The 15,440-nt window shown below is 49.6% G+C and overlaps 1 protein-coding gene across 1 annotated transcript in view; it reads right to left on the reverse strand.

Annotated features, from left to right (window-relative positions):
* Positions 1-15,440, reverse strand: part of mdn1 (midasin AAA ATPase 1) — a 97,976-nt gene that overhangs the window by 22,031 nt on the left and 60,505 nt on the right. The window contains exons 58-68 of the mRNA XM_080490977.1: positions 13,626-13,749; positions 13,383-13,547; positions 13,096-13,310; positions 9,865-10,252; positions 7,297-7,409; positions 4,776-5,466; positions 4,492-4,647; positions 1,763-2,051; positions 1,408-1,691; positions 992-1,087; positions 693-787 (exon numbers count right to left, since the gene is read on the reverse strand). Of these exons, the coding sequence (XP_080347103.1) occupies positions 693-787; positions 992-1,087; positions 1,408-1,691; positions 1,763-2,051; positions 4,492-4,647; positions 4,776-5,466; positions 7,297-7,409; positions 9,865-10,252; positions 13,096-13,310; positions 13,383-13,547; positions 13,626-13,749 (2,616 nt within the window). The remainder of the gene's footprint in view (positions 1-692; positions 788-991; positions 1,088-1,407; positions 1,692-1,762; positions 2,052-4,491; positions 4,648-4,775; positions 5,467-7,296; positions 7,410-9,864; positions 10,253-13,095; positions 13,311-13,382; positions 13,548-13,625; positions 13,750-15,440) is intronic.

Below are 15,440 nucleotides of genomic sequence, written 5' to 3' on the forward strand. Positions count from 1 at the left end.
TCAGACTGTATTTTCATCTTTTGTCTGCTGTCATTTGAAGCGGTGAATCTGGGTAATGTTGCACTGGACAACTTAAACCACAGGGACAAGAAACTGCTCTTTGATGTGACATGGCTCTAATCTGAACCACCACCTCCTGGATGAACGTTGTTCAGGAGATCTACGTGATGGAAACTCCCTCTTCGATCAGACCTTTTCTAAACACTGCTATTTCAATCAATACTTCTACATGTATCTTTTTCACCTATTTAAAAATGTAAGAAACAAGAGGAAACTCCTCACCTATGTTGTTTTTAACTTGTTCATATTTGTTAAAAGCAGAAAAAGCATAAGTTTGTTAAATCTCTACATTGTATTGTAATCTGTAATGTATCGTCCTCTGTCAATAAAAATGTTTATTATATATATGAAGAAAAGAAATGTCACCCAGACATGATTAATGCAAACGGTCTGGAGAGGTTGAGTAGAGGTAGATCTTCAGAGTGACGAGTAAGTTACACATAATGATCAAGAAAAGCTTGATTGAAACTCTGGACACATTCATCAATCCGGACACTGAAACAGGAAACTGTTGTGGACAATAAACACCCCCCAGGAAGTCATGTGACGGACCTGGTACTGTTACTGAGGTGTTCGTAGCTGCTGCTTACAGTCACCATCACATTTCATCTCTTTACGTCACCATCACTTACTTGAGCTCCAGTTTGCGCCACTGAATGATGAGTTGTGTGACGGCTTCCAGTTCTGTCCGCAGAGACACCGAGCGGCTGGCGTTGTTCTCCCAGTCCTGTGAGACCACATTCAAGCTGCAGCTCGTTTCATTTCATCTGACTTATTGATTGACTTGATCTGAGTCTCTGGCCCACATGTTCATTTCATTAGGATTTAAATGTGAATTCTAATCAACTTTGAATTGAGTCATGATGTTTAACTGAAGCTTTTTTTGTTTGTAATTTCATAGTTTGGGAACTGTTGAGCTGAATCAACTCACCTGAGCTTTACTGAGCAGGATCTCCAGACCGTTGAGGAACTTAGCCAGTGGGCTGGCTAGGCTGAAGGTTCTGATCCGGTCCATCACAGCATTTAACTGAAACGCACACACACACACACACAGACTGTGATGTTGCTCCGTCTTCATGCTGCTGCTAAGCGACAGCTAAGCAGCTATATACAGGTGTGTCGCAGGACCAGTTACAAGTTACTGAATCTCTACTGCAAAAAAATAGAATAAGTATGAAGCAGAAAAACGAAGATGAAATGAGCAGTGAAAGCAGATGAGGTGTTGCGTTCATCCCTTTGTGGAGGGTTTAGTGTAACATTAGGTGTGCAGATGATGAACTTGAGGAAACCATGTAGTTTATGCGACTCAATCAAACTGTATCTGAAGCCGTGAGCGGGAGGACGGACCTGGACGAGGGCGGGGTGCTGGGGCCAGTCCTCCAGCCTCTGCTTCACCGCCACACTCAGCTGCTCCAGCACGGGGAGGCAGAGGCGGGCCTCGCTCATGTTGGGCTGCTGGTAGAAGTCATACGGACCCTCAGAGGTCGCAGCCAGAGCGTGAGGACTCCCAGGACCCTGCACCGGGGGACCCTGCACCGGAGGACCCTGAACCGGGGGACCCTGCACGCTGGTCTGGAGGAGGGCGGAGAGCAGCAGCTCGCTGCCGGTCAGTTGTTGGTCCATTGCTGAATCTGAGGAGGGAAAATGAATGAAAACACTGCCACAGAACAGCTTTTGAACCACAGAAGGACACGTGACTCACCGATCAGCTGATAGAAGCGAGACATGATGGGGGACGCGATCTGATAGGACGAGACCAGGGCTCGGACGTGTTCTGCACTGTGATTGGCCGGTGAGGCTCCGCTTTGGTACCACAGCGACCGGGCATATGTCAGACACAGGCGCTGGTGCACCTGCACCACCGTGTTCATGGCACTGCTGGACAGTGAGTCTGGTTCTGGAGGTTCCACAGTGGGGGGGCCTTGCTCCCCCTTCAGGCTTCCTTCTGATGGACCTTCCAACGTCGGCTCAGACACAAGATCTGCAAAATCCTGAGCGGACACAGAATGACAGCGATTCTGATGAGGCTGCTTTAAAGGGTTACCTAGTTACTGGAGGTAACCAATTCTCTAACCAGTTTGTCTTTTGATCTTTACAGTTCTGAAATGTACCAACAATGAAATTGAATTAAATGTTTCCCCAATGGGTCAACTTTTCCTGAGTAGTAAAATCCAGAACAGGCTCAGTAACTCTGTGGTTGTTGTGGTGTGGTTCCAACACAGAGAGCAAGGCGGCGTTAACACATCAGAGTTTCAGTGTTTTCACCGATAAGACCAACACTCACATTTATTCAATCTAGAAGTTGGTTTGAAAAATTAGCTTTTTAGTTCAGTGAAAACGGCTTTGTGTGGATGGACCCATACAAAACCTTAGATTACAGATTAATGAAGGCCTACCTGGACTTAGTCTATAAATTGGGAAGTGAGCTTTAAACATTGTCATCGTCAGATATGACATTTCTTCCCTGTTCCTTTCTCTGGTCACACATGAGCAGGGCTCATTAGGGCTGCTCCCTAATCCTCCCAAAGGTCATCTGTAGTACTACACACTGCCCCTACAGGTCATCACTGGTACTAAACACTGCCCCCACAGGTCATCACTGGTACTAAACACTGCCCCCACAGGTCATCACTGGTACTAAACACTGCCCCCACAGGTCATCACTGGTACTAAACACTGCCCCCACAGGTCATCAATGGTACTAAACACTGCCCCCACAGGTCATCACTGGTACTAAACACTGCCCCCACAGGTCATCACTGGTACTAAACACTGCCCCCACAGGTCATCACTGGTACTAAACACTGCCCCCACAGGTCATCTGTGGTACTAAACACTGCCCCCACAGGTCATCACTGGTACTAAACACTGCCCCCACAGGTCATCACTGGTACTAAACACTGCCCCCACAGGTCATCAGAGGTACTAAACACTGCCCCTACAGGTCATCTGTAGTACTAAACACTGCCCCCACAGGTCATCTGTAGTACTAAACACTGCCCCCACAGGTCATCACTGGTACTAAACACTGCCCCTACAGGTCATCTGTAGTACTAAACACTGCCCCCACAGGTCATCAGAGGTACTAAACACTGCCCCCACAGGTCATCAGTGGTACTAAACACTGCCCCCACAGGTCATCAGAGGTACTAAACACTGCCCCTACAGGTCATCTGTAGTACTAAACACTGCCCCCACAGGTCATCAGAGGTACTAAACACTGCCCCCACAGGTCATCAGTGGTACTAAACACTGCCCCCACAGGTCATCAGTGGTACTAAACACTACCCCCACAGGTCATCACTGGTACTAAACACTACCCCCACAGGTCATCAGTGGTACTAAACACTGCCCCCACAGGTCATCGGTGGTACTAAACACTACCCCCACAGGTCATCTGTAGTACTAAACACTGCCCCCACAGGTCATCACTGGTACTAAACACTGCCCCCACAGGTCATCACTGGTACTAAACACTACCCCCACAGGTCATCAGTGGTACTAAACACTACCCCCACAGGTCATCAGTGGTACTAAACACTGCCCCCACAGGTCATCAGTGGTACTAAACACTGCCCCCATAGGTCATCGGTGGTACTAAACACTGCCCCCACAGGTCATCAAGGGTTTAAAGAGCTTATGACACCAAAACATTTTTTTAAAAAAGAAAAAAAGTATTTTCATAATAAAATGATTTTGTCATACTGCCATCATCCGCTAGTATGACGCTACGACGAAAAAAACCAAGTGAAATTAAGTCATGATTCTCGATCGCCGCTGAGGGAGCTTTCTCAACCTCCACCTTTCTCCAACCTCCAGGAGTAACAGGCTCCAGCAACCAGGCTCTAAACACAGCGACAGACACACAGAACAGCCAAGAAACAGAAATAGTTCCTGATATTTCACACTGTTCAGCTGTAGTTGAAGACATCTTTAAAGAAGAGTATGAGAGTGTGTTCAGGAGCGTTGGAGGTCAGACCGAACCGATTTGAGCTGGATATTGACGAACAGCCGAGCAACTCCGGCAAAGATTTGGATGCATCTGAAGACGAGACGCCAACAAGGACTGTAAAGGCTACTACCATATGTCTATGTACTAGATTCTTCTGTGCTGAAAATCCTTAAAAAAAAGAAAATAAAAGCACAACAATATGAAAAGGCAGCATTCCTGCAGGACCCGAGAGAACACGTTCCTCCTGCGGTTCCTTTCCCGTCTCCAACCTCCCGGACTGGGTTTGCTTTTCAACAGTGCAAAATTCTAAAAAAAGGTAAATGTGTCAACATTGCAGGGGGCATCTGAAGAAGGCAATTAAATGAATATGGAATCCGGTGTCATAAGCTCTTTAAACACACTGTTCAGCGTTGAGGGTAAATGAGCCTTCAGGTTAGAACTCTTCGCCCCCCACCCTGTTAGCAGCAGCTGATTTTTACCTGCTGGAAGTGAGGAAACTGCAGTCTGAAGTCCTTCTCGTCCTGCTCGTCCTCCGTCAGCCCCGAGCCGTGCAGCCGGCTGCGGTACAGGCTGGCCTGGGTCTGCTCGTGCTCCCTCCTCCGTCTCTCCTGTTCGTCCCACTCGTTCACCACAGCCTGCACACACACACACACACACACACACACACACACACACACACACACACACACACACACACACACACATTCAGTCCAGGATCATGCGTATTGTCTTGACAGTGCACTCTGCTCGCTCACTCTCTCACCTGACAAATGTGTGTGAAGAGCTGGTGTGCGTCGTGGCTCAGCTCCCTCTCGGACAGTGTGTGACACTGCAGGTAGAGCAGAGCGTTCAGCAGCAGGGTGGAGGACCCTGGAACGACCTGCTGGGTCTCCTGCGGGGGGAGCAGCTTCAGCAGGCTGCGCAGGACGTCCATGCAGGCTCGGGAGCAGAGGAAGTCTGCGCGGGACAGGAAGGAGGACTGTCCGGCAGACAGTGAGGGGAAGGCCAGGAGGCAGGAGAGCAGTGTGGAGAGGCCGGGCACCGGGCGGAGGGAAGCCCACACCTGCGAGGCCGCCAGCCTCATGCCGTGTCTCAGCTGCAGAATGCCCGTCCTCACTGGGCCCACCACGTCGGGGTACAGAGGGTAGTCCTCCAGCAGCCTCTGGCTGAAGTGCTGCTGTGAGCGCTGCCACACCGACTCTTCCCTCAGCAGCGCCTGGACGGCTGTCCTGGTCCTGGAGGAGGAGGAGGAGGAGGAGGAGGAGGAGCTCTGCGAGGCCTTCAGCAGGCGGGACAGCAACTCCTCCACGGCAGACGTCTGTCCGATGCTGCACAGGTAGTGCTGTAGGTCCTGGAAGAGGCGTCCGTACTGCGGATCTGGAGGCCGACAGGCTTGCTTCCTGCACAGCTCCGCGATCTGCTCCTTCACCTGCTGCATACGGATCCACAGATACCTGCAGACACAGCAGAACGTCACTCTGACACACCAAGTCTCATGAAAATGTCTCTGAGCGAGGGTCTGTAAAGGTCTGTGATAGGGCTTTTCCACCAAAAAGAACCAGGTTCTAGTTCAGGGCCGGTGCCAGAGCCAGTTCTTCAATGAGCACCACCAAAGAACCGATTCTCTTTCCACCGTTAGCGGAGCCAGTGAGAGCCACGTCACTGTGTCACTCCAAAAAGTCACTGATTTCAACAATTTGGCGCTGACAGCCTCGTCCAGGAACCAGGAGACGGACTGTTCCAGTGGTTTAGACCTGAACCTCTGATGCACCAAAGAGAAAGAAGACATTACGTCTTACACCATTGCTCAGCGGCTGCAGCTCCTCAGCCGGTGGTCAGAACGTGAAACAAGACCTGGACGTGACGTTAGTTAAAATAATGTCACCATGAAAAGTGTGAAAAATAAATGACAATGGAAATCCGCTTCTAAATTCTATCTGACGTAGCAGACTGACAGCGGAGGAGCACGGCAGCATCTCAAGAGCTGCAGCTCCGCGAACGTGGATTAAATAATCCTGTTCCCTCGTATTATTAACTTCAGGGAACGACTTACTATATCGTTCCCACGCGTATTTTAAATTTTTTTCTCTATAACCAATCTGGGGCTCCGTGTTCGCTGGAGTTTTCAGAAAGCCGGTACAGCCTCGCTTCCTCCTTTGAGGTAGTGATACCTCCAGAGATACCTCCAGAGATACCTCCAGAGATACCTCCAGAGATACCTCCAGAGATACCTCCAGAGATACCTCCAGAGATAATCCCAGAGATACCTCCAGAGATACCTCCAGAGATACCTCCAGAGATACCTCCAGAGATACCTCCAGAGATAATCCCAGAGATACCTCCAGAGATAACTCCAGAGATAACTCCAGAGATAACTCCAGAGATACCTCCAGAGATAACTCCAGAGATACCTCCAGAGATAACTCCAGAGATACCTCCAGAGATAACTCCGCCCCCATCTGATGACGCGTCGGGTCCCAGTCTGGCTCCTCTCTGGTCCAGCAACGAAGTGGGGCCAGTGTAGCACCAGTTTAGTCCCTGTTTGGCCGGAGCTTTGGTAGTGGAGAGACAAAGAACTGGTGCTAAGGCTGGCCCTGGCTCCGAACTAGCACCTGGTTCTTTCCGGTGGAAAAGCCCCCTGAGTGAGGGTCTGTGAACCAGTACGTGCCGGGGCAGGGCAGGAGGGTACGGTAGGACAAAGGGGACCCAGACCTAACTCTGTCGCACGGTCCCACCACAGAAAGTACGGTTAAGATGTAGGTAGGGTTGAGAACGACACTGGGACGTGTCGGGCGAAGAACGTGGAAGCGGCCGGCTTCACCCGGCCTACTCCCGCCGAATCTCCTCCTCTCCTGTTACTGAGAGGAGCGTCTGCACCTCGTCGGAAGACCGCAAAGTTGTGTTGCGCGCCGACATTTCAATAAACCGAGTTAAAAAAAACACCCGTGAGCTCAAAGCCCCGTATGTAAACAAAAAAGGGAGGGTTCCTGGCCGATGGAATATTTAAATATTGTGAGCAGGTCTGGAGTGACGACGGTCACTACCAATCAGCAGACGGCTGCGATGTCGGTCCTCAGTGCAAGGTACCTCAATGGAGGGGTGACGGAAAATCTGAGCTGGTGGTTGTTGTTTTTTCAATACCATTCACAACTTTTTCAGTGGGAACGCAGGAAAAACCCGTCCTGCCCTGCCCCGTCCCGGCACAAAAAGTGCGGTGGGACCGCGGCTTAAGCTATGGTGTCTCAGTAGGTGTGTAAGCGAGGGTCTGGGGGGTGTTCTGGTACCTGATTCGGGGGTGCTGGAAGCCATCAGTGGTGCTGCTCTCCTCCAGCTCTACTCCGGTCATCAGCTGAGATGACAGGCTGCGTCCCCTCCACTCCTCTTGCAGCACAGCCAGCTGCAACACACATCATCATCAGAGTTCATCAGCTGTTTACCATCACAATTCATGTATCATCTACTGTACCCCTTGACAGTCTGCACACAAAAACAACAACCACCACCACTGAACAAAACATGTGTCTAAGTATTTTAACCATTTTGCAGTTCTCATTCCGAGCATTATTCTCACCGTGGGATTTGCCCCAGAAGGGTTTACCTCATTACGTCATTCTGGATTGACCACGTCGGGTGGAGCAGTTAGGTAGCATGCGTTACCACGCAGCATCACTCCAACACCTCTTCTTGCTTCATCAAGCATATCTCACCTTTTTTAGCAATCGTTAAAAAGCTAGCTTAACTGTTCATAGATTGGAGTTAACTGGGCTATTGCTCCGTCGCTGAATGCTAGCTGCCACACCTGCAACCCTCCAGCCATCACCAGAGTCTGAGTCCACTGCCCACTGCCCGACCACACCGGGGGAAGGCTTCCCGCATGGTTCAGCACACCAGCAAATACCATTTTGGTTAATGAGCACCTCAGCTAATCAAGAAGGACGGCCATGCTTCCGTCACCAGAGGAGACAGAGGGTACGTCCCAATTGTCCCGCCCATCTCCTTAAATACCCACTTTACCTTAACCCCTGGATGACTTCACAGGGTTAAGGAAAGGTGTTAGGAGACTTCCTAAAGGAGATAAGGAAAGGTGTTAGGAGACTTCCTAAAGGAGATAAGGAAAGGTGTTAGGAGACTTCCTAAAGGAGTTAGTGAAAGGAGTTGGGAGGCTTCCTGAAGTAGATAGTGAAAGGTGTTAGGAGGCTTCCTAAAGGAGTTAGTAAAAGGTGTTAGGAGGCTTCCTAAAGGAGATAAGGAAAGGTGTTAGGAGGCTTCCTAAAGGAGTTAGTGAAAGGTGTTAGGAGGCTTCCTAAAGGAGTTAGTGAAAGGTGTTAGGAGGCTTCCTAAAGGAGTTAGTGAAAGGTGTTAGGAGGCTTCCTAAAGGAGTTAAGGAAAGGTGTTAGGAGGCTTCCTAAAGGAATTAGTGAAAGGTGTTAGGAGGCTTCCTAAAGGAGTTAGTAAAGGTGTTAGGAGGCTTCCTAAAGGAGTTAGTGAAAGGTGTTAGGAGGCTTCCTAAAGGAGTTAGTAAAGGAGATCACGGTGGTGAGGCAGTCAGACTTTCACTTAGTGACGTCATAATAATGTGACGGCGGCTCTAGTTAGTGACGTCTGCCATGGTGGAGAAAGAACTACAAGTTTCTGAAAATGAACTACAAAAAGTTCCTCTGGGTTCTAGATGATTTCAAGTGGTTCTAGGCAGATTATTACTTTGGTAACTTACATGATCTGCTCCTTTTTCAGTCATCCTGAGTTTCCCTGAACGCTCCGATGAGCGGGTTCCTTTAAATGTTGTCGCCGCAAGGAATTGTGGGGGAACATGAGCTGGACTCCTTTGGTAAAGGAACTATCAGTGGTTCCTAGGCTAAAGGAGGTTCTAAAGGAAGCATCAGTGGTTCCTAGGCTAAAGGAGGTTCTAAAGGAAGCATCAGTGGTTCCTAGGCTAAAGGAGGTTCTAAAGGAAGTATCAGTGGTTCCTAAGCTAAAGGAGGTTCTAAAGGAAGTATCAGTGGTTCCTAAGCTAAAGGAGGTTCTAACGGAAGCTTCAGTGGTTCCTAGGCAAAAGGAGGTTCTAAAGGAAGCATCAGTGGTTCCTAGGCTAAAGGAGGTTCTAACGGAAGCTTCAGTGGTTCCTAGGCAAAAGGAGGTTCTAAAGGAAGCATCAGTGGTTCCTAGGCTAAAGGAGGTTCTAAATGAAGCATCAGTGGTTCCTAGGCTAAAGGAGGTTCTAAAAGAAGCAACAAGCCTCCTTTCCTTTGCTTATTGAGAATTCAGACAGTCCTTATCATGGCCGCCACACAGAACCCTTCCGGGGTTCAGGAGAAGTGGATAGTTAAGGAGACAGGAGGGACAATTGGGACGGACCTAGAGACTACAGGACCCAGCTCTGTGCCTGTGGCAGCAGGATATTGAGCCGTGACTCACGTCAGATCTGCTTGTTTTTCCTCGGGCTGCAACAGACCTGACAGGCTACCAAAGACCCCGTCCACCATGAAGAGTCTCCGACGGCACCTCACACACTGAGCTAGCTCATCTGGCCAGGACCATACTTATCCACAGACGAGTCACTACAGAGGAGAGTGACTACAGAGGAGAGTGACTACAGAGGAGAGTGACTACAGAGGAGAGTCACTACAGAGGAGAGTGACTACAGAGGAGAGTCACTACAGAGGAGAGTGACTACAGAGGAGAGTGACTACAGAGGAGAGTGACTACAGAGGAGAGTCACTACAGAGGAGAGTCACTACAGAGGAGAGTCACTACAGAGGAGAGTCACTACAGGGGGGCTGTAGAGTCTCTTGTGGATAAGTGGACAGATGTTCATTTGCACAATGCAGCAGTCGTAGATTAAACTTTCATACCTCCTGCTCAGCATAGTTGAGTTTGTAGGCCCTCTTCACCGCGGGGTCGAAGATGGTCTGTGGGGTCCAGGTTTTGATCTGCAGCAGGCCCATGTTGACCCAGAAGACCCCTGCGTGGGCTTCCGTGCACGAGCTCTGCACTTTGCTCTGCACGTACTGCTGCAGGCAGGCCGTGCAGGCCTGCAGGAGCCCGTCCGGAAGCACGTTGGGAGGCAAGAAGTCCCTGAAGACCATCCGGATCTCCTGAGCCGCAATGAGGGGGTCGGCGTCCTCCACCAGGCTCTCGCAGCTCTCCATGAAGCCCTCCTGCAGGCTGGGGGGCAGCAGGTCGGCCATGCTCTGGAGCTGCCGGCGCAGGACGGCCCCCTGCAGCCTGAAGTCTGTCGCCCTGAGGGACACAAAAGTGTGAGGGCTGAGGCACACGGCAGCAGTGTAGAGCGACGATGGAAAGTTTTGCTCATTCTTTTCGTGTCTTTGTGTTTAGAGCTGATTAAAATTAGACCTAAACTATTTAAAAACAAATGCATGAGCACGAACATTAAGATGATACAACAGGTTCAAACAAATAACAACGAGACAAAAACAAAAGTTATGCAATAATAACACTCCTTGTCATGTGGACGGGCGGAGAGAGGGGAGGAGAGAGAGGGGAGGAGAGAGAGGGGGAGAGGGATGGAGAGAGAGGGGAGGAGAGAGAGGGGGAGAGGGATGGAGAGAGAGGGGAGGAGAGAGAGGGGAGGAGAGAGAGGGGGAGAGGGATGGAGAGAGAGGGGAGGAGAGAGGGGCGGAGAGAGGGGGGCGGAGAGAGAGGGGAGGAGAGAGGGGAGGAGAGAGGGGCTGAGAGAGAGGTGGAGAGAGAGGTGGAGAGAGGGGAGGAGAGAGGGGCGGAGAGAGGGGAGGAGAGAGAGGGGAGGAGAGAGAGGGGAGGAGAGAGGGGAGGAGAGAGAGGGGAGGAGAGAGGGGAGGAGAGAGAGGGGCGGAGAGAGGGGGGCGGAGAGAGGGGGGCGGAGAGAGAGGGGAGGAGAGAGAGGGGAGGAGAGAGAGGTGGAGAGAGGGGCGGAGAGAGGGGAGGAGAGAGAGGGGAGGAGAGAGGGGAGGAGAGAGAGGGACGGAGAGAGGGGTGGAGAGAGAGGCGGAGAGAGGGGGGCGGAGAGAGAGGGGAGGAGAGAGGGGGGGGAGAGAGAGGGGAGGAGAGAGGGGAGGAGAGAGGGGCGGAGAGAGAGGTGGAGAGAGGGGAGGAGAGAGGGGCGGAGAGAGGGGCGGAGAGAGGGGAGGAGAGAGGGGCGGAGAGAGAGGCGGAGTTCTCCAATCAGAGGTTAAAAGGTTTCCATGCTAGTTTGAGCGACTTGCCCGCCGGTAACGTCGGAATACTTGAAAGGAAACTCCCAACAAAATGTCCACAGTTAGAAGACAAAGAAGAGCTGATGTTTGGACACATTTCACCGAGTTAACAACAGTTTGCCACCATGTCACTAACGAGGAAACAACCAATTTCAAACAGCATTTACTGGCCAGTCATCCTGAAGTCAACGTACAGATGAACATGACGCGCCTTTTCTTAGACTTTTCTGAAATGTTTAAAATTCTAACTTGGACAGTAACTCTTTGAATTTCCTAAATCGTCTACTGAAGCAGCTTAATCTGTTTCTCCCTATGAAACAGCAAAGTACAGAGTTCTTTTAGATTTAATTCAGTATGTCCTTAGTTGGAATTTTTTAAAAACTCTTATTCATTTTTATTTTACTTTACTTGACTAATAATACAAGACTTTATTGACTTAAGCTTGACGAGACTAAAAATAGACTAAATGAAAATGAACAATGCCCTGCAGGTTCTGAGACTCGATGACCTGAGACCTGCTGAGTGAGTGTGAAGCAGACGTTCATTGAAGTGTGTTAGAATGTCCAGCAGAGCTTTGAGGAGTGACACGGGCAGTTTAACTGAGTGACGCTGAGTCAACGATCACAGCCGACGGGTGATCAACGTCTCAGCTGCTCCCCGAGAGCCGTGATGGCCGCTCACCACTACCGCTCACTAGGATGGGTCAAAGGAGGAGAACTGGTAGGGGACCCCAATCCCCAGGCTGCAGACTGGTACCGGTCCCAGAATCATTTGGTACCGGGCCGCAAAGAGAGAAAAAAAAAGGTTTACCTTGAAAATATACATTTAAATTTCCGTTAGTCTGCATTGAGTTTTAGGCCCTGTCCACACGAGCTAAAACCATCATTTTTCTCCACGGCCACGTCACCATGAACACGGCTCACCACGAGGCTTCAGGGGATGTAGTACATACACTAGGCCTCTAGGGGGTTCTTGATTTTTGCTTTCATCAAACGTTGGTAGTCATTTTAGCAGTTTTACCAACATTAGCTTTTTATTCTTGTTGAGCTGTTTTACCATTTATTGCCGTTTGATCCTTTTTAGCCATTTTGACTGTTGGTTTTTCTATTTGCCTTTTCTTTGGATTTCGCTCTTTACTTAGTTCAGTCCAGCTTTGCCATTTTACCTCATTAAGAAATCTCTGTCCTCTGAGCAATTTTCTCTTGCTACTTCGTCTTCAGCAGCTTTATCCATTTGAACTTTTTCTGGCTGCTTCAGCTCTTTTTCCAAATAAAGTACTTTTCTAATACTTTCTGTGCACATCTCAAAGCTCTGCTTGGATTGAACCTGGTCCTGTTACCAGCAGGGGGAGCTCTTTAGCCGCGGTTCCACCGTGCTGTTTGTTCCAGGATGGAACAGGGCAGGACGGGTCTTCATGCGGTCCCACTGACAAAAGTTGTGGATGGTACGGAACAAACCATAACCACAGCTTACATTTTTCGTCACCGCTCCGTTGAGGTACCGAGCAGTGAGGAAGGGTCTGTGAGGAGGACCGACAACTCAGCCGTCTGCTGATTGGTCAGTGACCATCGTTATTCTGGACAAGCCTGCAATATTTAAATATTTCCTCGGCCATAAACCCTCCCTTTGTTGTTTAAATCTGCTGCTTTGTGCTCACTGGTTGTTTTGTTAACTGGTTTATTGAAATGTCGGCGCTCCACAGCACCGCGGCCTTCCATCGAGGTGCAGACGCTCCTCTCAGTAACAGGAGGACATTCAGCAGGACGCTGATGTTGACAAGGAGAAATTTAAGCGGTGTCATGGAGAAAGGAGGCTCAAGGCTTTAATCGGCCAGCAATGTTCACTACGCCGCCTACATTTTAACCGTACTGTCCGCGGCGGTGGACGTACCTGAACTCAGCCATCGCCGGGATGGCCATGTTGTCCCACAGCACAGCCGAGACGTCCTGCAGCTGCAGCATTCTCTCCTTCCACTCCCCCAGGGACACCCGGGACAGGGAGAGGAGGGCCACTGCAGGCTCCCCCCACCAGGCACTGCCCTCGCTGCTGCCGAGCACTCCCAGCATGCAGTGCGACCACACGGCTCTGCTCAGCATGGCGGGACCCTGGGGAACAGCCCTCACAGTTAGGAGAAGCACAGGGGAGCAGGGGCTGATGGGAGATCGTTGAGTCAATACCATGTTTTCGGCTCCGAGGTGAAGCTTGGGGCCTGCCTCGGGTTCTGGACTCAGGGGGTTCCACTTCAGCCAGCGATCGGGGTCCGAGGTGGTGCTGCAGGTCCACAGTGCGGCCAAAGCCTCTGTCAGCAGCTCGCACCACACCAGGGGCAGCTCCTCTGCAGGCTGAGGGGCAGAGAGGCAAAATCCACTCAACTTGTGCACTTTGATTGTGTTTAGTGGAGTTTCTGTGGGTTCACTGACCCTGTCGCTGCTGAGAAGGAACCACAGCGGCTGCAGCTGGCTCACGTTGAGCGGCGTGGACTGGAGGCAGAACCTCAGGTGTCTGGAGAGCTCCCGCCGTAGGCAGTCCTCCGCCTCCTGGTCGCTGCACCACAACACAAAAAGTCTTCAGTTCATGAGCCACAGACAGATCAGGCTCATCGTTACTGGGTTCTACAGCAAAATGCACACAGAAGAACTTTTAAACTCAACATATGAAAATGTTTGTGGGCAGCCCACTACGTTTCTCATGCAAACAGGGCTTCAGTAAAGTTGGAAAGATATTCACAGATTCGGACTCGGCCATCACTAACTCTAAAGAAACATCACACAAACAGTGCCCCTGTCCTATCGCTGTGCAATGGGCAATATGCTACTAGCTCATTTTTATAAAAGTATCCGTCTCTGGAGCAGCAGAAATCACATTGTTCTCTATGAGCAGCTGGCTGAGAGGCCGGTGTGCAGGGACCGTCTGCATATTACATACCGCTCATAAAGCAAGGACAGACACTTCAAAAGGACCTAAAAAGGTCACTGATCTTCACTTTACGCTGCAGGACACCTTTGATGGTTGGGCAGAGTTTCATTGCAGTGTTGTAGTATGATGAGCAGACAAGTGAAAGCTGCTGACATTTTTTTTTTCTGAACTTTATATCCAACTATGGAATTTTGGACGTATGGACGCCTTAATCCACACAAAAGAGAATACTCCTTCTTCTCTCAGGTACACCATACCTTTTCAAGAATTGACTATTTCCTTATGACAACTGCTCCCGTCTGTCAGTTCTTGTGACTATCAGAGTATAGTGATATCAGATCATACCCCTGTCACAAAGTCTCTGACTCTCCCTGACCTACCTCAAACAAGAAGACACTGGCGCTTTAACTCAACCCTACTGTCTGATGCTGATTTAGTTCAATTTATGGAGGAGCAGATGACCTTCTTCATCGATACAAACACAACTCCTGAATCCTCCAGCCTGGTGGTCTGAGATGCACTCAAAGCGTACCTCAGAGGACAAATGACCTCTTATACAGTGAATATGAAAAGAAAGGTGAACAAGGAGCGACAACAACTCGCCAATCAAATAAAAGAAACTGATTTGCAATACTCTCAAAATAGTGCTCCTGAACTGTATAAAAAGCGTGTGGAACAACAAACCAAATTTGACCTCCTCTCGACTCATCATATTGAACGGAAACTTTTAAAGAGTCAAAGTCAATTCTTCATCCATAGTGACAAATCTGGCAAAATGCTATCCAATCAGCTGAGAGGATTCAAGGCTAAACAGTTCATTACAAAAATGAAAATGGAAAATGGCGATTCAACATTTGATTATTCTAAAATTAACGACACTTTCAGAAACTTTTCCTCTCACCTCTTCGGTTACTCTGGGATTCATTTAAGCAAGGTAACTTTCCAGTATCATTCAACGGAGCCTGTATCACTGTTATCTTAAAGAAAGGTAAACATCAGAACCTTTCACTCTGGAACGGAGTACACGTACATACATACAAGGATGCCCTCTGAGCCCACTACTTTTTGATCTGGCCATAGAGCCACTAGCGGCTGCACTCCGGAGTTGCAAGGAATTGTCAGGGATTAGGAGAATGGGAGCTGAACACAGATTGTCTCTCTACGCAGATGATTTTCCGCTCTTTGTAGCAAACCTTGACACCTCTTTACCTGCTATAATGTCACTACTTAAAGCAGTTTGGTCAGATCTCTGGATGTAAATTAAACCTGCACAAGAATTAACTTTTCCCTATGAATGAAGCAGCATCAGCATTAGATTA

Source organism: Lipophrys pholis (genome assembly GCF_963383615.2).
Source record: "Lipophrys pholis genome assembly, chromosome: 21".
Classification (NCBI taxonomy): Eukaryota; Metazoa; Chordata; class Actinopteri; order Blenniiformes; family Blenniidae; genus Lipophrys; species Lipophrys pholis.